General features: G+C 30.4%; 1 protein-coding gene across 2 annotated transcripts; it reads left to right on the top strand.

Annotated features, from left to right (window-relative positions):
- The first annotated feature begins 1,276 nt into the window (after positions 1-1,276).
- Positions 1,277-12,377, top strand: SF2 (splicing factor 2). Of its 2 annotated transcripts, XR_011636721.2 has the most exons (6): positions 1,374-1,645; positions 4,630-4,808; positions 5,579-5,751; positions 7,680-7,862; positions 10,158-11,035; positions 12,046-12,377. XR_011636721.2 is itself a non-coding variant. In XM_016051014.4 (4 exons), the coding sequence occupies exons 1-4, from the start codon at positions 1,479-1,481 to the stop codon at positions 7,824-7,826; spliced, it is 666 nt and encodes a 221-aa protein (XP_015906500.1). In that variant the 5' UTR covers positions 1,277-1,478; the 3' UTR covers positions 7,827-8,536. The 2 variants fall into 2 exon arrangements, 1 of the variants encoding a protein (XP_015906500.1); XM_016051014.4 differs by lacking the exons at positions 10,158-11,035; positions 12,046-12,377 and having other exon boundaries at positions 1,277-1,645; positions 7,680-8,536.
- Positions 12,378-26,994: the final 14,617 nt, after the last annotated feature.

Raw genomic sequence — 26,994 nt, 5'->3', positions numbered from 1 at the left:
CACTGGCTACGGTCAGTGTGCGGGTGGGTGACCACTTGGACCAGTCTGCGTAGGGACCGAGGGTGTGCGGTATTGGTCCTCGCTAAACTGTGCTACCGTAAAGTGCTCGACTTCACGCGCAGGTCGTCGGGCTACCGAAGCGGGGGTGCCATCCCCTCCGCAGAGGATCAAAATTGTGATGGCATGTCTTCGGATCATCCTCCGGGATGTTTCCCAGACCATCGCCAATAGCCCATTGTGCAGCTCTAGTGCGACGTAAATTAACAACAACAACAAAAAAATCGAGTGCCATCCCTTATTTGGCTATTGGCGATCGAAAAGGGCTGCAGGTAGCGCAGAGCAGAACTCTCTACCTATGGCAACGCTTCGCATGCTTTCCCCATTAGCATGTGGAGAGTCATAGAGGATGGAAGTACGATAGTTTCTCTCTTCATTTTCATATAGATTAAAATCTTTTAAGTTGGAGAACTATGGAACTGAAAACTACACTTAACATAGTCCTAAAGAAAAGCATCATGGAAATCTTTTTATTTATTATTAAATAAAAAGGAAAAATATTAAGAAAAGGGAAAATATAGTAGTACATTCCTATACAACTGAAAGAGGAGGAGAGGGAAGGGAGAAAGGCATGAAACCGGTCTCTCCTCAGATGGCGTATTCGAGTGTTGCGATCGGCAATAATTATGTAAAATATCGCCGTTTGTTATTTTTGGAGCAACATCATAGCATGCGTGCGGGGTATTCCGAACTCATTTATTATTCGTTTCGTTGAAAGTTAACTTGAAAGGGCACGTGATATTTCGAACACTATACCTCACACTTATATATAAGTGTACTAATATTGAATGACGCATAAAAATCAATCGGAAGTTGTAACCTGGAAGTCTTACGACAAATTTTAATCACTAGCATCATATGCTCTTAGCTTTACAATGTCAACCATCCATTGGGTACTGAGGTGCTCTACCTATGGTAACACTTTTCATGCATTTAACATTAGTATGTGGATAACCATACAGGAAGGAAGTACGTTAGTTTTGTCTTGATTTTCAAAGAGATAAAATATTTTCTAGTTGGGAAACTATATGGAACTCAAAATTGCATTAAACATTGTTCTTAAAGCTTCATGAAAATTTAAAAAAATATATTTTTAAATTTATATTATAAATAAAAAGAAATATTTTTATATGAAAGCTAGTGAAGTATTCCATACTAAGAGAGTTCTGCTCGACGCCACTTGTAGCCCATTTTGTTGGTGGGTTTAGACATGGAATCGTACTTTTCCCCAGATGGCGAATTCGAGCGCTGCGATTGTGAAAAATAATCATGCGCAATAAAATGTTTATAAGAAGTGCTTAACTTCGACCGAGATTAAAATAATCACTGGATCGGTTTCCCGATAATAATTGCCATTTTCATATCAATATCGTTTGATATAAATAAGAATCAACTACCTATTATAATTTAATAATTTCATTATGTCTTATAGAAATAACGATTGCAGAATTTACGTTGGTAATTTGCCTCCTGACATACGTACTAAAGACATCGAAGATTTGTTTTATAAATTTGGAAAAATAACATTTATTGATCTGAAAAATAGACGCGGGCCTCCTTTTGCATTTGTAGAATTTGAAGATCCTAGGTTAGTCAAAAGCTTTTTGACCAATATTCCTAGATTTCTTTTAGTGTATATCAAATTTGTTTTTATTGTTCTCTATAATATAATGCGCAATTTAATGTATAATTAATTAGTGCAATATCTTATCTCAGGAAATGTAAATGCATACAGTTTAATGTTTCCCTGTTAAGTCCTGATATTTATGATTTGTTCTATATTAATACCTGACTGCTAATTCTTATTAATATTTAAGCAAATTTTAATGTTAATAGCCATTTTTTTCACGTTTATTGAATATACTTTATTATTCAGGTCTATTGCTAATTAATTTTTGTATACTTATCTATCATAAGACTCCAAGTTTTTTCTCCATAAGCAAAAGCATTTATTAATCCCGCATTGTAATGTGTTTGGTTTTTAAGTTTAGATCTCAACATTGTTTTATCAAAACAATTGTTTAAAATAATGTTATGGCTGGTTTTGATAATGTTTTATCAAAACAATTGTATGTATTTAAGACATCTATTTTAATATATATCCGTAGTTGAACAGCCTACCCAATTTTTGGGTTTACGACGGTACTTACGTATTATCGCAACCAGGTTGGCGCGATTTGTAAGTTTGAGTAAGAAAATATGAATAGAAAGAAAATGTACATTTATTAATTGCAGATAATTTTTAATACAGTTTTTTATATTATTTTGTTTTAAAATTATTTAAAACAAAATTATTATTATTAAAACAAATTATTATTATTAAAAAAAATTATTATTAAAACAAAATTACTTATTATTTTGTTTCTTTACGGAAAACCACGTATAACACGTAGGGTTGCCGCAAGTAGGGTCATCAAATTTGGCGATTTTTGGCTGGTTGCGTTAATACGTAAGTACCTTTATGACTGCTAATGTTCAACGCCATAGCCTTGTAATTTTGAACCAGTCCGTAAGACGAGGAAACTCCTGGATCAGTGACCCAGAGGTATTAATTTGTCAGTAATAGGGGAGATTTCGTATCAAGATCTGTGGCAGAATAATCGCCAAGTCTTGGCAACTTCCGGGTAGCTGCCTGCGAGAATCTGAAGAAATGAAAAGAACACAGAAAGAGACCAACTCGAAAGGTATAGCTCGTAGCCACCCCCAGGCTAACATTTACGCGTCTTTTTAAAAAAAAGTAATATTGGAAATCCATTCGGCACCTTGGCGATTGTAGTTGGCGAGATCAAGATACGGAAATATCCCCCAATAAGAGTTAAACAATATATTTATAACCCCAGAAACTGAATAGTGCCTTTATGTAACCAAAGTATATGTGGTACAAGAATCTGTATAAGCCATACATTAAAAAAACTTGTTATACCAATATTGTTTTATTTAATAGAGGTTTGCAAACATGTGCTGTTGAATCAACAATGTGTGGACCTTTGTTATTCAATTGAGAATTTGGTGATATTTCTTTTGAATATCTGGTACATCATTGGAATTTGATCAAATATTTAACTTTGAATAAATTTATAAAATATATATTGTTGCAAGCTCTGTGGATGTTGCAGAGATGATTGCTCTCTGGAAAAAATCCCGGAATTTCCGCTAGCCGTGATCCAGAAATCGAAGGTATAGAAGTTTCAAGAAATCGTCACGTTGTGTATAAAAATTCTTGCATATTTTTTCTGGTAGAATAATAAATGTGATTAGAGATAGAAGTAAACTTATAATTATTCATTTAAATTATGCTGATTTTTATAATTATCATTTAATTTATCTAGAATTTCATGTTTTGAAAATATTAATGACTTAAATTTATAAAGACTTCAATCTTTTTGAAATGCGTCGTTAATGACTTTACTCAAGAAATTTTCAGGATTTTTGAGTTGGACTCACCATCACCCCTGATGTTGCTAGATTAACCTTTTGAAATTGTTTATAAAATTAGTTTTTTTTAGTGATTATGAAAACTGAATTATTTTCAACTTATGAAAGCTAAATGTCTTCATTTAACTTTACTACTCCCATTTTAGGGTTAATATGTTCTATTCTTTAAACATTTTGTTTTTAGCATGCCAAGCAAGTTTTTCCTAGAAATTACAGCTTTTGCAGAATTTACTTTTGTTTTACTAGTTATCAACATATTCATTGAGTAGTAATTGAAAATTTAGGTATTTTTTATTATATAAATTACTCTCACTCATATACATACCTATAAATTAAATGACAACACCCAGGATTTGAGTCCACTCTTCCCAAAATCTGGTTCCTGTTTAAAATTATTTCTCTACCTCTTTATTCATTGATTAATGTGATACAATGAAATAGTTAATCTTTGATTTTTCATGGCTTTTAATTAGAGCAGACCAAACACCTGTGTTAAGGAAAAACAACAATGTAATTTGACACTCGGGTACTATTCTAATTTTCTCCTTCAGCTATCAATTGCAAAAGAAGAGAATATAATCTAACAGTGATACTGATATATGTATATTTATCGTAAGATTTTTCTTAGAAGTCCCTATTTTGAACTAAAATTTGTTGGTACACTGTTTTTCTTCGTGGTGATGAATTGTGTCCAGGTAACAAGTATAGCGAACACATAACTTATTTTTTGTGTCCCCTCTAAGGTTTTTGTATATATAATGCGCTATAGTGGGTTGTTGTTGTTGTTTTCGTGTCCATGGGCTATAGTGGGTAAGTGGAATCAGTGGATATTTGATATTCTAAGTTTGCTTTATACATGCTCTGATTTTTTTGTCGTTAGATAAACAATTCTTGAATGCTTATATATTTTTTTATTTTTCCTTTTTTTTTGCAGAATTTACTTTTGTTTTACTAGTTATCAACGTATTCATTGGGTAGTAATTGAAAATTTAGGTATTTTTTATTATATAAATTATTCTCACTCATATACTTACCTATAAACTAAATGACAACTAACCAAACATAACTAAACCAAATGACACTGAATAAATATGCAGTGATGGAATTTTTTTAAAAGTAATGGTTTCATTATTTCAGAGATGCAGAAGATGCAGTTCAGGCTAGAGATGGATATGATTACGATGGATACAGATTAAGAGTTGAATTTCCTAGAGGAAATGGCCCTGGACGGGGAATGGGAGGTGGAGGAGGCGCTCCTCGAGGAAGAGGGCGTGGACCTCCTGCAAGACGTTCTCAACATCGAGTGATTGTTACAGGTATATGCAGGGTTTGCTGATTTAAATCTAATGGGGTTTAAAATTTTTATTACTTATATAAATAACTTTAGTTCGAATGGAACCACATGAAAAAATATTGAATTTCCTCATAAAAATTTTCTACTTTTAAGTTTAATTATTAATAGAATCTGTAGTTTCCTGAGTTAAGCCAAATCACTGCTTCCGTCATAATATACTGTACAGTATGCTATCATTCTCTTTAAATTTCTGCCTAATACTTAATATTCTTTTCGCTTAAACTTGATCACTTAACCAAGTCTAAGTTTTATTCGTTAAAATATAGAAGACAATTTCTTTTTTTTCTTTCTTATAATTATGCAGCTTTAACTATATGATAATTGATCCTTACTATTACTAAGAAAATGTCTTGGTATGATTAGTTTAATTCAGTGTAAGAAGAAGTTTAATATTCAAATTTGAAAACTATATTGAATGATTTTGGCCTGTCAAGTCTTTTGTCTTATTTTAAAGCATATATTGCCAATACTTTAGGATGTAAAAGAAATCTGATGTTAGATTCCAATTTGCTAATATCGTATGAAAAAGTTTAGTAATTTATCTGAAAACGAAAGATGCATGACTTAGTTATTATGATTGGTTTTTATTTAGTATGCTTTGTTATAGACATTCTTTAATGTGGATATTTAGTTGGTAAATCATAATTTTTTTTTTATCTTGATTTGGATTGAACCTTGTAATTAACATTAAATTGTAATAAATATATTTACCTGAATTGTTTCTCTAATTAGGTTTACCTTCAACTGGCAGTTGGCAAGATTTAAAAGATCACATGCGTGAAGCAGGTGATGTTTGCTATGCTGATGTTCATAAGGATGGAACAGGAGTTGTTGAATTTTTAAGATATGAAGATATGAAATATGCTGTTAAGAAGCTAGATGATTCTAGATTCCGCTCTCATGAGGTAATTATCTCGTAATTATTGAACAGGGAAATAAAAAGATTCAGTATGAAGTACCGCCAATTAAGGTGTAACACTTAAAATAAATTTTGGCACCCTTGTAGTCATTTAATTACTTAAGATGATAGAAAGAATTCCAGAATCTTAAATAAAGATTCAAATAAGAATTGTGATGAATATATTGTAGCTCAGTAAAGGCTAACTCATCCCAAAAGGTTAATGAAATCTTTTTTTATATATACAAGAAAATATTACCAGTTTAATGTAATGCTATTCTTAGATTTCATAATAAATATTGGTCTTATATGAAAGATCTTTTGTTGATTGATATGCTTATAAAACAGCCTGGGATTTCAGATCGTTAAAATTTCAAGTGCCATATATATCTGTGTATAGGTCGACCACCTATACCACCTATTTCTTATTCCGAAGTTGCAACTCATCAAAAGTTTCTAAACTAAAAACTCCTTTCCAGAAAAATATTTAATCTTATGAATGGTTGCTGGAAAGTGAAAAAGCTATAATAAAAACGGAAAATTTGAAATTTTCGTGTTTCTTCTAAGAGCTTCATATGCAGTCTTAGATATCATGAAAAACTTTCTGCTAGCACATCTTGATTTAAAAAAAGAAAAAAGGGAAAAAAATTTCTCCAAGTCACAGATTTTTTTTTATAAAAAATATTTTAATACTCTAGATCAGGGGTGTCAAACTCGCAGCCCGAGATGTATATTTTTGTGGCCCAGTCGATATATCTGAAGCAAAATAAAAATATTTTGGAAATGTGAATTAGAAACATCCTAAAAATCAAGATACGAGCTTGTTCTCCGATTAAATATTGTTGCAAGATTTATCTTTTATGGTTGATATAACCCAACACTTATCCGATTTACATTTATTGTTACAAGGTAAGGATCAGTTCATTACAAACATGTTTGACATAATTAAAGTATTCAAATGTAAACTATTTCTTTGGGAAAGGCAACTGAAAAATGAAGATTTAGCGCACTTCCCAACATGCAACAAGAGCAAATCTAGTTTAGATGATACTGCATTGTAACAAAAATAAGCAGAAAAAATTTCAAATCTTAGAACAGATTTTGAAACAAGGTTTAAAGATTTTAATTCTTTGGAAGGTAAATTTTGTTTGTTTATTTCGATTTTCTCAATATAGACTCAGTACCCAGGTATATTCAAATGGAAGTGATTGAGATTCAGTACGACTCAAATTTGAAGGCAAAATTCATTGAAGTGGGTGTGCCTGAATTTTACGAATATTTACAGCAAGGTTTGAAAATACTCGAAAATTCGCATATGAAATTATTTAGTATGATAGAATTATTTTATTTAAGTACTTATCAGTGAGAGCAATTATTTTCTGTTAGGAATGGAAATAAATCTCCTGTCCGAAACCGTATTAATAAGGCTCACGTTGGGTCAATTTTGAAAGTAGTCTCGGCTAATAAAATTTTAAATTACTATTTATTCATAACTATTTCTTTTCATATTTCAGGATCAACGAATGTTCAACTTTCTCACCAGTGTATAATTCGACCCCATGATTTTCATAACATATAAAAAGTTGAAAAGTAATAGTTAATTTAATACTGTAGTAATAATTACTTTAATCATGACTTTTATTGTGTTTTAAAATTAACTGTCAAGTTGCGTTACTTTTTTGTTTGTAAGGCTCTTATTGGAAGACAATTTTTTCCCACAATATATTTACGTAATTTATAGCTTTAGGTAAATATATATAGATATAGCTAGATGTCACTTTCTCTCTAGTTTTCTTCATTGCTGCAATAAATTAAATACACTTTTTTATCATACTTAATTTTTATATTTAACAGTATAAGAAAAACTTCTATTTTTGCTATTTAATGAACGTTGTGCTATGCTTACTAAGTTAGTTATTCCTTTATAAATTTTAGGGGGAAGTTGCTTATATTAGAGTAAAGCAAGATTATGAAAGTCGATCAAGAAGCCGCAGTTATTCGCCTCGACGTACAAGAGGTTCACCGACATACTCTCCAGCCAATCGTTCAAGATCTCGTTCTCGCTCACGATCCAACTCATAGACATTTATCGAGACTGTGGACTCATACCCAAAACTGGTATCTGCATTAGATACTATTTTCTGTTTAAATTTTTTTATATTCATTACAGATTATGTTTCGTTATATGGACATTTTAAAAGAATTTTCTTTATAAAAAAAAATCATTGTAAAATTCACATATGTCTGATTGAAATGTATTTCATTGATCTGTATCACTTTGTCAAGTAACATTTTATAGTATACTAGGCTGAATTCAGCATTTTTGTGTAGGATGTAACAGCTTTCCAAATCTGTAAAAAAGTGCTTACGATGTTGCCATAATTTATTTTAGGTTAATTTTAAGTTTTTTTTTTTTTTTTAAATTATATGTACTAATTTCATCAATTTTGCTCAATTGTACAGTTTCACTACCTAAAAAATAAGCTGCTGTGCTCGACTTGGTTAATTTTTTAAAAAAAGATTATTTTAAGAGATGTACATTGTTTTTATTAGCTGTTAAGCTTGTAAGAAATGTAGTTATTTTCACAAAGCTAGTTTCTGGTTATACTATTATTCCTGGTGACAATTCATGGTCTTTAAGTTACTTCAGTTTATTTAATTTGTTTTAAATAAATTTTTAATTTATCTTACAATATTTTAGTTTTATGATTATTTGAAGAAATGGTATTTGACGAGGTTATGATATAAATCTTTGTTTCCACCTATTTATAATATAGATTTTACTTTTTTTTTTTTTTAAAACAAGAAACAATTTATTAATGTTCTTGAAATATCAGCTAAAGTAAGCAATTAAGTTAATCCTAAATGTATAATTAATATAATAGTTTTGTAAATTTAAAAAAAAAAATAGATTTAAGAACAGCAACACCAAATTTAGAAGTATTAGTCTTAAGAAAAGATATAATTCATTTCATTAAAAAGCCCTAAATTGAGACTGGTATTTCAATCATATTAGCAATAATGATGCCTGTATAGGTAATCCTTAGTAGTCTGGAACTTGTTGCTTGCTAAATATGGATAATCTATTTCATTCTGTTACATTTTTATTGGGGAAGGGCATGTAGACAAAGTTGTGGGGTTTTTTCTTTTGTATTGGCAGCTATATCTGCACAGATTTTAACATGTTAAATCCCATGATCAGGGGTCTGTCCAGACAATTTGTGAAAGGTCCGTTTTTGTAAAATTGTGAAAAAATTACTCGTAATTTATGAATATAAAATAAACGTTAAGTCACATTCTTTCAACCAGGGTCCGCTTTTGTGAATTTGTGCAAATAGGGTCCGTTATTGCAAAAAAAAAAACTTATTCAAGAAGTTTTTAAATTGTAAAGGCATACAAGATTATGCTCAACACTGTAAAATTATAATTAAGAAAATTAAATTTTAAAAAATAACAATTGCTACCACTAAATTAGCGATGCGACATATAAATATTTGATATTTAGCCTATACTGCTGAACGCAGAATATTCTTTTCGGACGAATAAAGGAAGAAGCGTCTGCGGAAGACAAAATTTAGTTTGTTTACATCTGTCTTTCTTCCTGGGAAGGGTTTATTCGATAAACGAAACAATAAGGAAGATGAACAAATTTGTGAAGGGTCCGATTAAAAGAAAATTCATTTTGTGAAGGGTCCGTTTTTAAGTTAAAATATTTTGTGAAGGGTCCGTTTTTATGAAAAGGTATTTTGTGAAGGGTCCGTTTTTATGAAAAGATATTTTGTGAAGGGTCCGTTAACGGACCCAAATTTTTTTCTAAACAGACCCCTGATGATATATACTTGTAATCAAGCATATAATATATAAATTATTTTCAAAAGTATTAATGGAAAGGTAAATAACAAATCTCACTCACAAATTGTGGTCTAGCACAGCCTCACTTAAACAAAATATTTTAAATCAAAAATTTCCATAAGTGAGACATTAACAGCATTTAAAAATTGGGTTCTTTATGATTTATACCAAAGTTTTGTTCTAGAACCTAAACCTTACACTTAGTATTAAGCAAACATGGCAGTTTTAGCAATTAAACTCTACAATACCTTAAATAAGTATTAATGTTTATTGTGAATTTAAATTTATGTAAAACAAAATGTTTGCTTTGCTGCTGTAAATGTTTTTAAATATTAGATCAGCATACAAAATAAATATATGTATGGAATTTATTGTTTTTGGAGAAATAACTCAGTTTTAACCTTGTCAGATACCTTAATTTAATCAATAATAGTTAATATATTAATATAGTTTTAAATTTTTTCTTGTGTACTGATTTTTTTTGTTGACGTTATGTTGTAATATGTATTCAATTCATTATTCATTTGAAAATAAACTAATACAAATTTCACTTATTCTCAGATTTTTTGCAAAACATGGAGAGGAAAATCAAATAAATTATGGAGAGGAGCATTAAGGAGCTCAAAATTTTTAAAGGAATCCTAATATTTCAAGCAGGATGGAAAGGAAGGCATTTCATTCTGCAAATTTAGGCTAAGAATTAAATTGCCGGAAACCTTGATATTCAAAGGAAAGCCGCCCTTGCGAGGATTCATAGGATAATTCTGCGCTTAAAGGAAATTGCATTCATAAAGCCAGGAATCCCATCAGGAATTTTTAAAAAAGTCTATTAGGTATCATGTTTGAAAACAAACCGTTAAATTTGGAACTTGCAATTATTAAGATGTTTGTTTACATGATGCAGGAAATTTTTACTTTTTAAAGGAATGAGCTAGCAAGGAATCTCAAAATATTGTATGCTGCCTTATCCAATTTCTATTGGATAAGGCACTTGAAACATAGTTGATGTCCCGTTAAGGATTCTCAGGATATTATCTGCATTTAAAAGGATAAGATTGTCATGGCAAGAAAAAAACATAGTGTGCTTAAATTATTCAGCATTGTGCTTGAATGTGAATTCATAATTTTGGAAGCAGATAATGGATTTTCAATTTGGATAAAGTGCCCTTTGCACTCATTAAACTTGGATCATCGTTCCAAAGTTTTGTGTGCTTTTATTACACTGTGGCCTTGCTTGGACTTAATTAAAAAAAATTTGAAGTGCATAGGAAAACAATTAATGCTTAATAGTTTTTGGATCAGAATTCTGGATCAAGTCCTGGATTCGCTAAAAGTGCCCATGGGAGGATATAAATTTAATGTTCAAGATAGGATACCTAATTCTGGTCTCAGGATAAGGAGGACACATAACTTAACTCTGGAGTGGATACATAATTTAGGTATGGCTAAACACAATTAACCCTAACTTCAAAATCACAACTTGCATGCTGTATAAAATAATTTAAAGTTTAAAAAAAAAAAAAAATCATAAAATATTAAGTGATGTAAAAAATTTATCACCTGCCAATTCATCAGTTTCTATTGAATTTATATATCTAAATATACTTGATACTTTTTCAGTTTTTTTTCTTTTTCTTAAATTATATAATTTTACATAAAAATTTTATTTTGGCTTGTGGAGCTATTACAAAACTTTGTTTTATTTAAATATTATTCAGGGGTCTGTCTAGGTTTTTCTGAGAGGTACTTGGTTTGTGAAAATTTAGACATAATTTGTGCAAAATTATATTAAAATAATCAACACAAAAATATGGATTTATCATTTCTTGTGGGATGCAAAAATAAAATTTAAAAAAAAAGTATTGTGTAAACTACCGTTTTTCCTAAAGTTAAATTTGTGAAAGTACTGCTAAACGGTAGTAAATTTGGCCTGGACAGACCCCTGTTAATTAATATTAATGTGCAAGTCATTAATATTAATGTGCAATTTGCAAGTCATATTTTTGTTTATCAGGGAAATAAATTTATTTTTTATAATCACCTAACATTGAGGCTTTATCTTAGATTTTTTTGTTTATTATAAAATTTTTTTTTTTTTAACTTATTTTTATCTTTGTGGTAAAAACTCTATACATAAGGTTTAAGTGATATTTATTAAGTTCCCTGGGTAGTTAATCTTTCTGTCCCTTTTTCTTGATTTCAACGAAATACTAATACTGTAGGCTCCAATATTTTATAAATAAAATTTATTGGAATTTAGTGGCTAGATTTTTTTTTCCTTGTTAAAAATACTTCAGTTAAATGAGTTGGCAGTTAAATATCTGATTTTTTCTTCCAAATAAAATCTATGCTAAGAATTTTTATTTTCCTTAGTTTAAACTTTTTATAGTAGCATCTTCATACATTTAGTGAATTCTGTGGTATCTAAATCTATCTTTGTCTACCCAAGGTTTCCACATCGAAGCACAGCAAAGACTGCTAAATATGTAAGGATCAAATGCAGGGAATCAAACAAACTGGATTCTTGGACAGGATCACTCAAATGGAAAGGATTCCAGTATTTAGTTTTTTTCTCTCCATAATTTGATCTGACTACTAATAGATTATTTAAAATTTCTAGAACCTATCAGTTACTTAAAAATAATTCTCTGGCTTGGAAGTTATCTATAATTTTAAATATCTTCATTTTCCTTTTTAATGTGTGGCTTAGTTCTGACTTTCTTAACTGTGCCATTATTTTTCTAATCTTTTCCTTCTATAAAATTAATAATTTTTTTAGAACTTTAGTAATTGTTCATTTCTGTATGCAATAGCTTGAACATCAATTACTAAATTGTTACTTATTTTTTTTCCTTTTTAAGTTTAGAATTTTTTTAAAATCTTCTTAAAAAACATTTACAATATCTCGAATAACAGTGCATTTTTCTGTTATATACACATAGTAATGATTTATTGTTCAATTTCTTAATTTCAATTGATAATTTTTTTCCTTTTGACTGATCATTTTTTTCCAGTAGCAGGCATTAACTGATATTCTTATGTCAAATTTTAACTTGATAAAACTAATTTGTATCATAAGACTAAAATCGTGGACGAAAATGAGTTTGCAACTTAAGCTAATTGTAAAAAAAAGAATTTTAACTACGTTAAATATATACATACTTAAATATTATATATTTTTATGGGATTATCCATTTTTGTTCTTTATTAATTTAAGTGAAAGTTAATAAGTTTTTAATCAGTAGAGTGACTTAAAGAGCTGTTTATCTTTTCTAGAATGTTAGTTTAATTAACAAGTTTTTTTTTCTTCTTTAAATGTCTTTATAATTAAATCTTACCTTAATCACTATGTTTTGATTTTTACATCCGTAATGAAAATAAGAGAAGCAGCATGATATTTTGAAATTATTAATAAAATCAAAATTCAACAATTGAAACTACTCTCAAAGAAATGGTTTGAATATGTAAGCTTGTTTAATATAAAATACCAAACATCAAGTACACTGAAATAAACTATTTAGTGGATAACAACAAATAATAGAAATTTATCACTTTCAGAAAGAAAATGCTTAAAGGTGATTTATTCGATGCTGGAGGGGGTGTTTGATTTTTCAGAGGTTGCTATTTTTATGGTTATGTTCAGATTTACTTTTTGTTTTGTAAAGGTTGGTGTGTATAAAAGCAAATTCAAATATCTGCATAAATTTTTCTGACAAAACTTATATTTCCGATGTCTAAACAAGTGCTTTCCAGCTGCTGCTGAAATAAAAGGCAAATTCAGATTTGCTTGGAAATGAATTTTTTTTAGTTCTTTATGTTACATTAAGATGAAACAATGATTTAAGTTTTAAAACTCAGAAAAAACAGTGTTCAAACTAAGTAATCTTGTAAGATTGTTGAAGTAAGGAACATAAGTAGTTAAATAATAAAATTTCCGTGAATAGAAGTAATTTATAATAATACTAATGGATAGACTAAAACTATATTTAATTTTACTTTTTGTTAAACTCCAAAGTGTCATCATCAGTACTGAAATAGAATAGAGAGAAATATAAAAATTGTCCTTTTTTCTTTTCTTATATGGAGCTGTAACATTTCTTTTAGAAATGTTTAAAACTTTTAACTGTGGAGTCTGCTGTCTTTATCCAGCACTTGCGGGCATGCGATTCCTCCAGCTGATTCATGGAATTCAGCGAATCTAGAGAGCATTGATTCGCGGACATCCTCAAATCAATAAATTTTCTGTGAGTTTCGCTATTCCAAATTATGTTATTACTTACGCAAAATCTTATTAACAAAACTTTTGTCCTGTTCTTACCAGTACCGTCTGTTTTTTTCTTCTTACGTTCTCATTCACAACTTTTTTTTATGCAACTTTTTCTTACTGAAAAACGCAACTTCCGATAAACTTAGAGAAAAAAGAATTCCTTAATAATAAAAATACTAAGGCAATCACAAAAGTATAAAATTTTAATCTAAAACGATAATTACGAAATCGAATTAAAAATTAAAAACATTTTAAAAAGGGTTTGCTGAAAAAATTTTTTTTTCTCTTTCTTTTTATGAACTTATGTTTTAACGAGTTGCAATTTTGTTTTGTTAAAGAATAATTATTTTATCAATGTGATATATTTGCTTCGTTTTTTAATTATGTGATTACTATTAGACTGAATAAATTTTTTGTATGATATTGCGACATGGAATTTTCGAATCGTGCATTTCAGTAATTACTTTACAACGCGTTCAATACCATAGTTAATCCATGTTTCAATATCTTTTTTTAAATGCAATTGATTTTCTTATAGTTTTTGGAGTACGGATATTATAAAATGCAAAATTTGAATTGCTCATTGAAATCATCACTTTTTAATGCGCTCGCTTCTGTCGGTACCGTTGTGATTCTGTGCGGTGTTTCGATCGTTTTATCGCCTGCTATTGCTACGAACATTTTCTTTTTTATATACATATATATCCCTAGATTTTTTATACATTATTATAACGAGGCACGAAATTCTTTCATTTGTTGGTCACTTTTTGACGCGACGATATCAATGTTTTTCCGATGTAATTTTTTAACAGTTGCTACTTATATCCACGCGGTTTTTTAAATCCCTATATTTTCATCCAATATTCTTAAGAAATGAAAAATTCGAATCGTATATCTAAGTAAATACTTTTAGCATACGATTTGCAATAAATCCACGCAGCTTCTCAATCTTTTTTTTTCTTCTTTTTTTTTTTAAATCCTGATATTATGATGCGAGAAATTCAAATCGCGCACCTGATTATTCACTATTTGACGCTATAATTTTATCGTGTTTTCAAGCAGTTATCACTACTAATTTTTGCATATATTTTAAAATCTCGATATTTTTAATGCATTAGTATTTTACAGCAATTAACCCTTTTCAACGCATCTAATTCGTGTGATTCCTTCGTAAATATGCGTGGGTTTATCTTCAATCTTTTTTCAATTATTTTTGATGCGAGGACTACTAAAGTGCGAAAAAGGAGGAATATATAACTTTTTTAATTATATATATATGTATTTTATTTGTTGATGAGGGAAAAAAACCTATTAGACTAAAAAAAAATTCTTTCCCTTTAAATTTTGTTTGTTACATAATTTAATAATTGTTTGTGCATAAAAATGAATGTTTTTTTTAAAAATTTCTTCTATGTACAAAACGAAGAATTATTGAGAACATTGAGAGAAAAAAATTCAAGTAATTCCTTATTCAGGCAATCACATGTCTGACTTGTTAAACCAGCAAAATTTAAGGTTTTTCTGAAAAACTTGTGAAAGAGTTTTCAAAAACTTTTTTTATCCTCAATTTTTTTCAGATTTAAGAAGTTTTTTATGCAAAAAATCTACTTAGAACAGAAATTTCTCTATGTATTTAAAAAAATACTTAGAATTTCCATTTAGAACCATAGAGTAGTCTATTTAAAACGTCTTTGGATTACTATTGAATGAAATATTTTTTAAATTGGCTAACTTATTCAGTATATATTTTTTTATCAATGTTTTTTTTCTTCATCTTGTGGTAACTGAAAGGATAAAGGTAAGTATATTATCTATTCTACTGTGCTTGACTTCATGTGTTCAACAAAACAAGCCTGTATTTCAAAAATAAACAATTTTATTAACTGATTGTTTTGATTTATTAAAATTATTAATCATGATACAATGAATAATTTTTTGCATAATTGAATATATTATAAATTGCAAATAAACTGTATACACTCTCATTGATTCTCTAAGAAAATCTGATCATAATATTAAAACATTCTCATTTATTAAAACATTCTCAAGTGAGTCCCCTTGAAACTAAGAAAGAATTTTACTTCATCCGTGCTAATCTATGGAGAAATATGTGTATGGAAGTTTCTTATTTATACTGTATCTAATTAATATTTTTGAATAATTTTGTTTCATTTTATTCATTTAAATATGTTTTATGTTTAATTGAACTTAGTTAAAACTTTTTCCAAAGTGTTTTAAAATTCAAGTTTTAAAAATTCTTATGTCGTTGTTAAAATTTAAAATTCGCTAATTGAGATGAAGGGAACACATTTTATTGAATGAAATGAAAAAAATATTATTTAGTTACTGAATAAATAAGAAAATTCCAGACATTCTCTCTGGGTAATAAAGAAAGAAAAATATATTTTCTATCTTTAATAACAGGGTGCGTAGCGTTTTTTAAAGGTGCTTATTTTCGTTTTTTAAAAGCCCTTAAAGGTGCTTTTTTCCAAGGATGATTTTAAAAAGAGCTTAATTTTCCCTTTTCCAAAATGTGTTATTTTTCTTTGCCCTGTTGATTTTCACTACAAATTATTCACAAAGACATTGTCCTATTCGACGTTTTCATAATTAATTCAACCCCAATCTATTTCTGCGTACCGCCAGTCTGTAGTGTATAAAAGCACCATTTGTTTTACATGTTTGATGAAGTACTTGCGTATACTGAACTGGATTCAGTGGTAAGGATTTTTGACTCTCGTGTGCAACCCTGCTGCATTTTGTAAGATTCATATTCAATTCAGACTTCATATTCCGCTCTCTGTAATAGAATCGAAAGATCTCTCGAATTTTTGCTGATTACGGGGACCAACTAAACATTGTCAAATTTTTTTCTTCATCAGTGATAGAAAATTTCATTTCTCTTGTTAATTTCATCGTTTGTGACGCGCCATCGTCTTCGGCACTGTAAATAAAACCTTCAATTGTCAAAAACTAGCCAACCCTGTCTAATTATGATGTCCCGCAGTGGACTGATCGTTACGACACCGTTCCCGAAGTCAAGCATCACTGACTGCGGGTGGGTGACCACTTAGATTTGTCTGCGTAGGGACCGAGGGTGTGCGGTTTTGGTCATCGTTAAACTGTTCTACCGTGAAGTGCTCGACTTCGCGTGTAGGTCGTCGGGCTACCGAAGCAGAGGTGCCATCCCCTCTGCAGAGGATCAAAATTGTGATGGCATGTCCTCGGATCATCCTCAGGGATGTTTCCCAGACCGTCGCCAATAGCCCATTGTGCAGCTCTAGTGCGACGTAAATTAACTACAACTAATTAAGGCGACTGCCTGGGTACGATGAAATTTTTTTTAAAAATTAATTTTTTTTTTAAAATATATGTGTTATTGGTTCATGTGTGACATAAAATGATATAAACAAGAAGAAATATTTTTGAATATCGCATAGTTTTTAAAATATTTGAAAAATTAAGCCTAAAATGAGCGAAATTTAGAGCTTACGCCAGACACCATACACTTAATTTAAATTAATAAAATACAATTTCTTTTTCTGTACAGATTATTATGACCCTTATCTGTGTTCTGAACTAAAGGTTTATGAATATTTTAAAAATTACCCAAATTAAGTGGTAAAATCTAGAAAAACAGCAATTTTTTTCAATAGTTTTTTATGTTTATATACCTGTAACATGACCAAATATTTAAATAGAAACTTAGTTTTAGTTCAAAACACAGTATATATGGTTTATAACATTTTTACCAAATTTCATAAGAAAATTTCCATTAGTTTTGGAGTATGAGTGTCTGGCGTGAATCAAAATATTAAAAAATACAGTTTTTCAGAAAACGCTTTTAAAGATTTACTTAAACAAAAATAGTTACATAGACTTATTCAACAAGCTTTAATTTAATAATATTTGTAGTTCAGCCCTTTATGTAGCTCTTGCTTTTTACAGTTTGCATTTTAATCTATTATCTTTTTTTTTATGACCAATTTTCTATTGAGCGACAAACAGTAACTCGAGCCCGCGATTTTCTTTTTTTCAAATTGTTAGTTATGTATGCAATAGTTCACAGCAAATTACCACCAAACTCCTTCTAAAACAGTTTTAGGTTGTTAGAATCAATTGGCAAACAATACCTAAGTCATTTTAGAATATAGTATAGTTAAATATTTATATTTTTTCATAAAACAGGCAAAAATGACGCGTTAATTTTCGCTGTATTTTGTATACATAACTACATGATTAAAAATATTAACTTCATACTACACACTAATATTATTTTTAACTTTATTTCAAACAAAAACTGTATTATTTTAAAATAAACATTATAAGATATGCCTTTCATATGAAAACACAAAATTTTACAGTACATAATTTTGAAAAAAGATTTACTATGTTAGCATATTTGTTTACTATAACTAAACAGTGAAATAAAAGTACTTAAATAACAATAAAAAGTACTTAAATAACAACTAAAACTACCGTCAATTTCATATTAAAGCTTTTTTTAATAAGATCGTGGCAAATTTGAACGCTGAATAAATCATAGCAAACAGAAAATATAAATATCAAAATTGATGCAATTCAATTTCACTTCCTTTAAAAAGTTTATACATAATTTGTTGCCACATGCGTTTAATTAATATTATATAAAAAAAATTAACAAATATTAATATTTTTAATAGCGTTACAAGCAAAAAAAATTCTTATTGGCTCAAAACTACATTGTTTACAATTAATTTTGACGTTTTCAGTGCACTTCCGGTTTTTCGGAATTTCACTTCCGGTTTCAAAATCAGCTATAACTTTGCTTCTAATTATCGTAATTTTAAAAACAAAGCATTTTTAGAATCCTAAGAGTTCATTCTTTTCAAAAATGCAAAAAACAGAAATTCGAATTATTTGATGAAATCGGTCATTTTAAGGCAGGCAGATACCTTAAGATATTTTTCAAAGTGCTTAAGAATATTTTTTGAGTTCTTAAAAGGTGCTTATTTTTTGTTGATAAACTTGGCTATGCACCCTGAATAAGCATCTTCTCACAATGCATTTATAGTTTGAAATATTGACGCAAGTTTTCGAGATCAAGACATGTAGAACAACATTATCAGTTCTTGAAAAGATTTTTTTTTTATATTGGAAAAATTCTGTTAAATTAATAGTCTTGGCTAATTGCTCAATTTGAGTTAAAAAAAAATATCGGTAAGTTGCAACCGTAATATCTGTTACGAAATCACTCTTAATTTCACTTATCAGAAGTTATTAAGCGAGAGATTTCTCCAAAAGAAGATATTTGGGGGGGGGTAACATTTAGTTCAAGTAAATAGATCTAACCCTTGTTACAATAACGAATTTGCGTCTGAATTGTTTTCTGTTCCTTAATGACCCAGAAGTTGGTTGAAACTTTTTGGAAAAATCTTAATTTGAAAATATTGCCGAAATACTTCTATGCTAATACATTTTTTCATACTTCTCCTGAAATATTTTATACCTTCTGGCGTGTTTAGGTCATCCGATTTCTTATGCGAATCAACGAAGTTGAAGCAAACATACAGGCAGAATAGTGGAAATACTTCTATACCAACACGTGTTTTGATTCTCTCTCAAAATTTACCATGGTGCGTGGCGTTTTCAAAAGGTGCTTATTTTCCCTTTTCGAAAATGAAAATTTCGAACGGGAATGTCGATTTTCGCCATGTGTTATGTAAAAACGTGCGTTCACAATTCAAACACGATCACTTTTAGCGTACCGTCAGTCCATAGCGTATGAATGTGCCAAACAATGCGTTTTCTAAAACATTATTTAACATTTGTGATTTATTGACGGTCCCTCAAACCTCTAAAAGCTTTAAACTTAATTGATATGTATGGGCAATCACTTAACTAAACACATCTGAAAAGTTACAAATTGATTCTCTTAGTATTTCTGGAAAAATATGGTTTTCATCATTTTGTCCACGCCTTTTATGTCAAGTATTTGGTTACCTTTTTACGAAGGCTTTTTGCTTACGTTTTAGTTACAATTTAGCAGTATCAAAAATTTTGTTGAGAAATTCTTTTTTTTATTGTAACATAAACCATTACATGTGTTCCCCCCAGTGGCGTACGCAAGGGAGGGGTTTAAACTCCCCCCTTGAGTGTTCTTGGATCTTTTGGATGTCAAAACGCAAGAATTTAACAATTTTTAATTAATTTGAGAAAAAATCACGATCTGAAATTAGTGACAGCATCTAGTACCAATGTAAGTTTTTCTGTTGAACTTCCGTTGAAGAAAACGTTTCTAGCACATCAAAATCTGATGAATGTGAAAATGACCCTCAAAGTGTTACTTCCCACCCATATGACATTGGACTTTTTTCAGAAGATATTACATTATGTTCTTAAACTTAAAAAATCAAATCAAAATTTATCTAAACAATGTTGTCTAAATAAAAAGTCAAATTATCTAGCTGTCTATATTAGGGAAATAATAGTGCCTTATTACATACTCGAATTTCTTTCAGTAGTTTCAGAAAATCATGAACACCCCCCTTGAAAAAATTCTGCGTACGCCACTGGTTCCCCCCCCCCCGTGAAGTTTGGTATGGCTGTGCTATTATTTTTTTGCTGAAGTCTTCTCTAAATGATTTTTTTTGTTGCTCCTAATTTTTCTGCCATAACTTAAACGACACTCCTCAAAAGTGAAATTGCAACACCAAGAAATAATGCACGTAGCGTCATGCAAATGATTAAATTTGCGCACGCATCTGATCACGTGGTACGCATATTCGGGCTATAAAGGCCAGCAACTTTCCCTTCTCATAAACGGCATCTGAGGTTTTGCGTAGCATTTGCGACTTTCGAAAAAGCGTAGAAAATGCCTCTGAGACGTCGGCGAGCTCAATACCATCAGTTAACGACCGGGGAACGTGACCATATTATCGAACTCCATGAACTTGGTTTGTCGCTGCGCGCAATAGCAACTCGTGTTGGGCACAACGTGAGTACCATCCAACGTTATGTCACACGATGGATTCAGGAAGGTCTACGTGCACGCCGAAGAGGAAATGGTGCGCACAGACCGGCGTATTCGCCAGTGGACTATTCGAGACCCTTTCTCCACGACACGTGCCATCCGAAGCCGGTTGCCTTCAGGAGCAGGTGGATCTGTGTCCACCCAATCCATACGCAACAGATTGCATGAAGTACATACGCAACAGGGGTACCGTTGATCACTTTACACAGGGCTAGACGCCTGGCGTGGTGTCATCGTACCTGGACCATCCAATGGCATCGGGTATTGTTCACGGATGAATCTCGTTTCTGTCTGTGGAGAAATGACAGCCGTCGACGGGTATGGCGGCGACCCGGAGAACTCTACGAACCAGCCCATTACGCCGAGCGACACAACGGTCCTACACCGGGCATCATGGTTTAGGGTGGCATAATGTTTGATCGCAGAACGCCCCTGGTACACATTCACGGCAGTTTGACAGCGGACCGCTACGTCACACAAGTTGTGTATCCCGTTGTTCTGCCCTTGTTGCAGGGCGCACCTAACACAGTATTCCAGCAAGACAATGCCAGGCCGCATGTCGCACAGCGAACTCTTAACAGCCTGACTGGATTTGACATCCTTCCCTGGCCGGCAGCATCTCCAGATCTGAATCCCATAGAACACCTATGGGATCTCATTGGACGTGACATGAACAGAGGACCAATGGCGCAAACCATCGATGATCTGCGCACAGCAGTGGATGTGGCTTGGCAAAGGTTACCTCACACAACCATCAATGGAGTCATTGATAGCATGCCTCACCGGATTGAGGCCTGTATGGCTGCCCGAAGTGGCCACATTAGATATTGAATAAATTGCTTTATAATGATTTTATTAGTCTGTTTTTTTAATCATTTGCATATCCATCTCATTACTATCGCTCCTGAAATTTGCATGACGCTGCGTGCATTATTTCTTGGTGTTGCAATTTCACTTTTGAGGAGTGTATATATGTGCCATTGAGTCGTAAAGAATTAATTATCTGGGCTTTAGAACGAATGAATAACTTAATATTTATTGAAATTCTTTTTAAAAATCGACATTTTCCCCCCTAAATGAAAATTATCAATATCTACTATTGCTATAAGATATTTCTAACTAATGAACTCAATTTATTGTGAGTTGTGCAGCGCGCCATCAACAAAAATTAACGGGAAACTCTTACAACTTTTTGTTCTGAACAAATTGAAATTCTGAAATAGAAATTAATATGTTTTATTATTCTTTTGCAATAAAATATGCCTTTCTTTTATACATAAGTAGAGCTAATTATCCTTATTTTATTTTATAGTCGTCGTTGAACAGCCGACTCATTTTTTGGGCTTATGACTTAATATTTTCAACTCCGTTAGCTAGTGATTTGGAATCCACACAAGAAGAATCTTGTATCAAGCTGGCCTTAAGGGGCATTTTTGATAGAACTAACATTCGTGTTATATGGGGGGGGGGGGAACTTCCTATAGTTAGCCGGACAGCAAGGGGATATTTTTATTAGTATACCCTTTTTTAAAAGTACAGGGCTGATTGTGCTCCGGAAAAAATCCAGATTTCTGGGTTTTTCGCTAACCGTGATCCGGAGATCGAAGGTTCAGACGTTTCAAAAAATCATTGATCACAAAAGTTTCCGAAAATCAAATTTTCAAAGGTGGAACTTAAAAACACAGTTTCTTTTATTTGTAGAGGAGACCCAGATACTTTATAAGCTTATATTCAAGATTAATATTCATTTTTTATCAGTAAATAGTTATTATAATCATAAACTCAAGAAAGAGACATACTATTTGTAAATTTCAATTACTTCTACCGGTCGACATAGGTATGTGTAAAATTTTAAATATATTTTAAGTAGACTAAGAAATATTGAGAAAAAGGAAAAAACCTTGTTTAATTTTTTTTTTTTTTTTACTCAAGACCAATTTTCCGGAATTTTGACTTTGGCTCACAATCACCCCTGAAAGTAGAAGTATTGTTCTAAATATTTCCTATTTTCTTGATTTTTTTTCTTCTTTGGTCTAAGTGTTTATCGGTGGACAAGTGTGTAAGGAATTGTGCTTTCTACAAACAATTTAAACCCCATAAATTATTATTTCAGTGATGCTTCTTTTTTTATTATTTTTTTCATTGGACTTAGTTTATAGAACCGTAATTCCGCAAAGGGCCAATGTGCAGCATAGAATTCTTTTTATAAAAGGATGATTAACCAAGCTTCATAAAATAGGAATGGAGCATACAAAACTTCTACAGTATCCCTTCGCCAAAGTTGCATTCACGAGATGAAGTGTGAACAGGACTTTTCATTTTTAAGATTAGAATTTAATTTTCCTCCATCTATTTCCACATTCATGATCTTTTTCTTCGTCAAATTTTCTATATCTAATCAAATTGCGAGACATAAATTGAACTAAAAATATTGAAAACAATATGCAAAATAAAGGCGGTGCTATCTTGGAGTGTTATCACTCATTCTGACTATTTGATTCAACATTAAATCATCTCTTGATGCGATTGCTTTGTTTTCTACGCGATATCATTTTAAAAAGTCTGAAAAATAATGTTCTATAAAAGAATAATACCACAGTAAAGGAATACAACTCTTGAAAGTTTAAACGATGGCGTAAATTCTAGATTTTGGCTTGAAAATTAATTGGAAATAGTAACTTTTTCCCTTCTTTATTTCTTTTATTTATTTCTCTATACGTTTAATCATCCATTAATAGCTGTGGTTGGTCAGAGGATTAAGCGCTCGCCTCCAACTCTGGTACGATTCTCAGCTGCGGTAGTTCGATACGAATTCTGCACCAGGCTTACACCGACCACATTGCTGACATAAAATATCCTCCGTGGTTGACGGATCATAGGTTTGATCCCCTACCAGAGGGAGATTTTCGTTGTTTTCCCTTCCAATTAACACCAACTTTGCTTAGCTTTATGAAAAAGTCCTCCACGAGGGCTAGTTCCTCCCAATGTTTTATCAAACAGTTTCCTTGTCGGAGCTGGGTTCTAAATTCTAAGAAAAAGGAGTTGAATCTTGAGAGTCGTAAACTTAAAATTGGGTAGGGTGATCAACACTGGTTATGAAATTAAAAAAAAAATCTTCAATAAAACAGGTGAGAAAAAGGTAAAACAAATCTATAAAAATGTTTTTTTTTTTCTTAGTAAAAATGAATTTATTCAGTTAGCAATTTTAAGTAACTGAATACTAAGTATTTGTTTTGCCTATTTTTAAAATTTTATTTTTCTTATTGTCAAGATCGATGAAAACTTATAAGAATGATGCTTAAAATTTCTCTTAATGTAAATTTCTCCAAAATAAAATATTAATCAAAAATCCTTAAAGTAGATTAATATATAATCCTACATTTCAGAACTTCAAATTTTAATTTTGTAATTTTAGCAGAAAAAATAGATTAAAATACGCAATTAATTAAATAAAATACAAGACAAACTATATTTTCTTATTTTAATTCTCTGACAACGTGTTTCAAAAGGTATCCCCGTGTAGAGTAAATATTCAAAAAAATTTGAAAATTAAATAAAGATGATTAGTAGCGTATTTAGAGTATCTTTTTTCTTCCACTCCCCTTCAAGTTTTTAAGTCCATTTTTTAGAAGATCGTGATACTATTTTAAGGAAAAAAGTGAACTGAAAGAATGAGGAACCCACATGCTTTTTTTTTAATATTTTAAACTGAAACATCATGCCATTTTATGAAGATTGGCACCAATTTCAGACCCCCCTAAATCGCTGCTAGGTTTCCCATCCGCTCTGATGACGTCACAGTATAGTACAACCACGACTCCCATCATGTTGTGAAATGGGTATAAATTCTGAAAAATGTATAAATTCTGAAGTATAAATTCGAAAAATGGCTGCAAGCAAAACTTACAAGTGTTGCATTGTACCATGTGCAATAGTTCTACGTTAAACTCGCCAAATAAATTATTTTTTAATGTACCAAAAGGAGAAAAAAGACAAATTAGGTGCAAAGCCATCAAACGCGATGAAAAAAATACTCGCAAATTGTCTGCAATTACTGCATTATACTGTTGCTAAAACCATTTTACAGTACTTAATTATAATTTAATTCTATAAGATTGTTTTTCTGATTGATAAGCTTCTCTGAATGAATAATTCATTATACTGAATTAAAATGTTTATGAAATGTTGTTCTGAGATCAGTTTCTTTCTTTCTTTTTTTTATTCTTTAAAATGAAAGGATTTAATTCTTAGAGAACAGTGGTGTACAGGTTCTTTTCTTTCAAGATAAAAAATAATTTTATCTAGAAGAAAAAATTATCAAAGTTGAAATAAAAATTGATGGGTGGTTTAGCATTATTTACATTTCTTCTAAAATATTATCTTAAATTTTTTTTTGTTGAAGTTAATAATAAAAAAGAATTTTCAAAAACAATTTACCTAAATTTCAGGTCATATAACATTCATTCCATTTCCTCTCAACTCATTAAATAAAAACTTTCAAAGCAGTTCAGACTTTTATATATCGACAAATATAAATAAAAATGAATAAGTATAAATAAAGGAAAATGAATTTATTTCAAAAGTTATTGAAAAAAAAAGTAGTTTCGACATTTATTTTTTCATTCCTCAACTTTATTTCATTAAGCTGAAGGGTTTTGAGTTAAAAATTAATTAATTAATTTTATCTAGAAGAAAAAATTATGAAAGTTAAAATAAAAAATGATAGGGGCTTAGCATTATTTACATTTCTTCAACAACAAAAAATCAAGAAAATATTTTAGAAGTTAATAATAAAAACGAATTTTTATTTACCTAAAAACTTATAATTCCAGGTCATATACCATTCATTCCATTCCCTCTAATTGGGATCATCTGATTAAATAAAAAACTTTCAAAACAGTTCAGACTTTTAGATATAGACAAATATAAATAAAAATGAATCGGTATAAATAAAGAAAAATGAATTTATTTTAAAAGTTATAGAAAAAAAAGTAGTTTCGACATTTATTTTTTCATTCCTCAATTTTATTTCATTATGCTGAAAGGTGCTCACAAAAATTAATTTTCTCAAGGGGGAGGATGCAACTGATATACACTACATATGTATATAGCCTCCCGTTTGCTGAGTTACTATAATTTGACGTCATAGCAAACCCCGCCTCATTTTGTGTCACGTGAAGTTAGTTTCGTTTTGGGGTAATTTTAAGTTAAGTTTTCTTTAATATTCGGGTCAGTTTTTTAAATTCTGAATTGATTTTAGAGAGTTTTAAGATATAGACTAGTTAAAATAATCCACATTCTGCTATTACCCAACGCATGCAGGTTCATCATTCAGAAGTCTGCAAGCTTGCTAACTATGTAAGAAAAGATCATCTGTAAAAGTGCTTTTACTGCAAAGACACTTCTGCAGCAGTGAAAATAACTTATCTTTTTGTGTGATCTGCGATAACATTTCCCCATTTCAATGGGTGATAAGATTTTAAGTGAGCCCTAATAAAATATTTTACAAGGTTACTTATCATTCAAGTGTTATTGATAATTACTTAAGTGAATTATTTTTGCAAAAACTAACCGGTTATGACAAAAACATTCAATTGAAAGATTTTATCACATTCATAAAATGATATCAGATTAAAAAAATATCAAGTTTTGAGAATTTTTGTTTAGCTATTATGATTCCTGATATTTAGATAAGATTATTCATAAGTTTTGTCGGATGCATAATATCAGATGTAAACAAGAATTTTTTTATTTTTTAAAAAATTTCTTCAAGGGTAAATACCGCTGATCTCTATGATTTACCGGATTGCAACTTGTTACCATAGTAGCAATCCAGAAACCTGTATAGATTAGTGGTAAGAACTAAACGTTTGAGTTAGGTGTAATATCAATTCAAAATTTATGAAAATCCCAATTATATACCTACAACTGACGTCATCGGAAGTAAATCGTGGCATTTGTTGACTCAGAAGCCAATCAAGCTTGACCCACACGCTTGACGTCGTTATAGGTATCCAATTAAATCTAATTTAAATTACATGGTTAGGCAATGTCACTCCTATTCTTCTCGAGTTGCAAGTACTCGTAAGCAGTTGAAATTGACAATATTTTTATATTCA

The sequence above is a fragment of the Parasteatoda tepidariorum genome, chromosome 8 (genome assembly GCF_982258835.1).
Source record: "Parasteatoda tepidariorum strain Cologne lab strain chromosome 8, Ptep-v5.0, whole genome shotgun sequence".
NCBI lineage: Eukaryota > Metazoa > Arthropoda > Arachnida > Araneae > Theridiidae > Parasteatoda > Parasteatoda tepidariorum.
The sequence above is the reverse complement of the archived record's forward strand: the minus strand, read 5'-3'. Positions and strand labels throughout refer to the sequence as shown.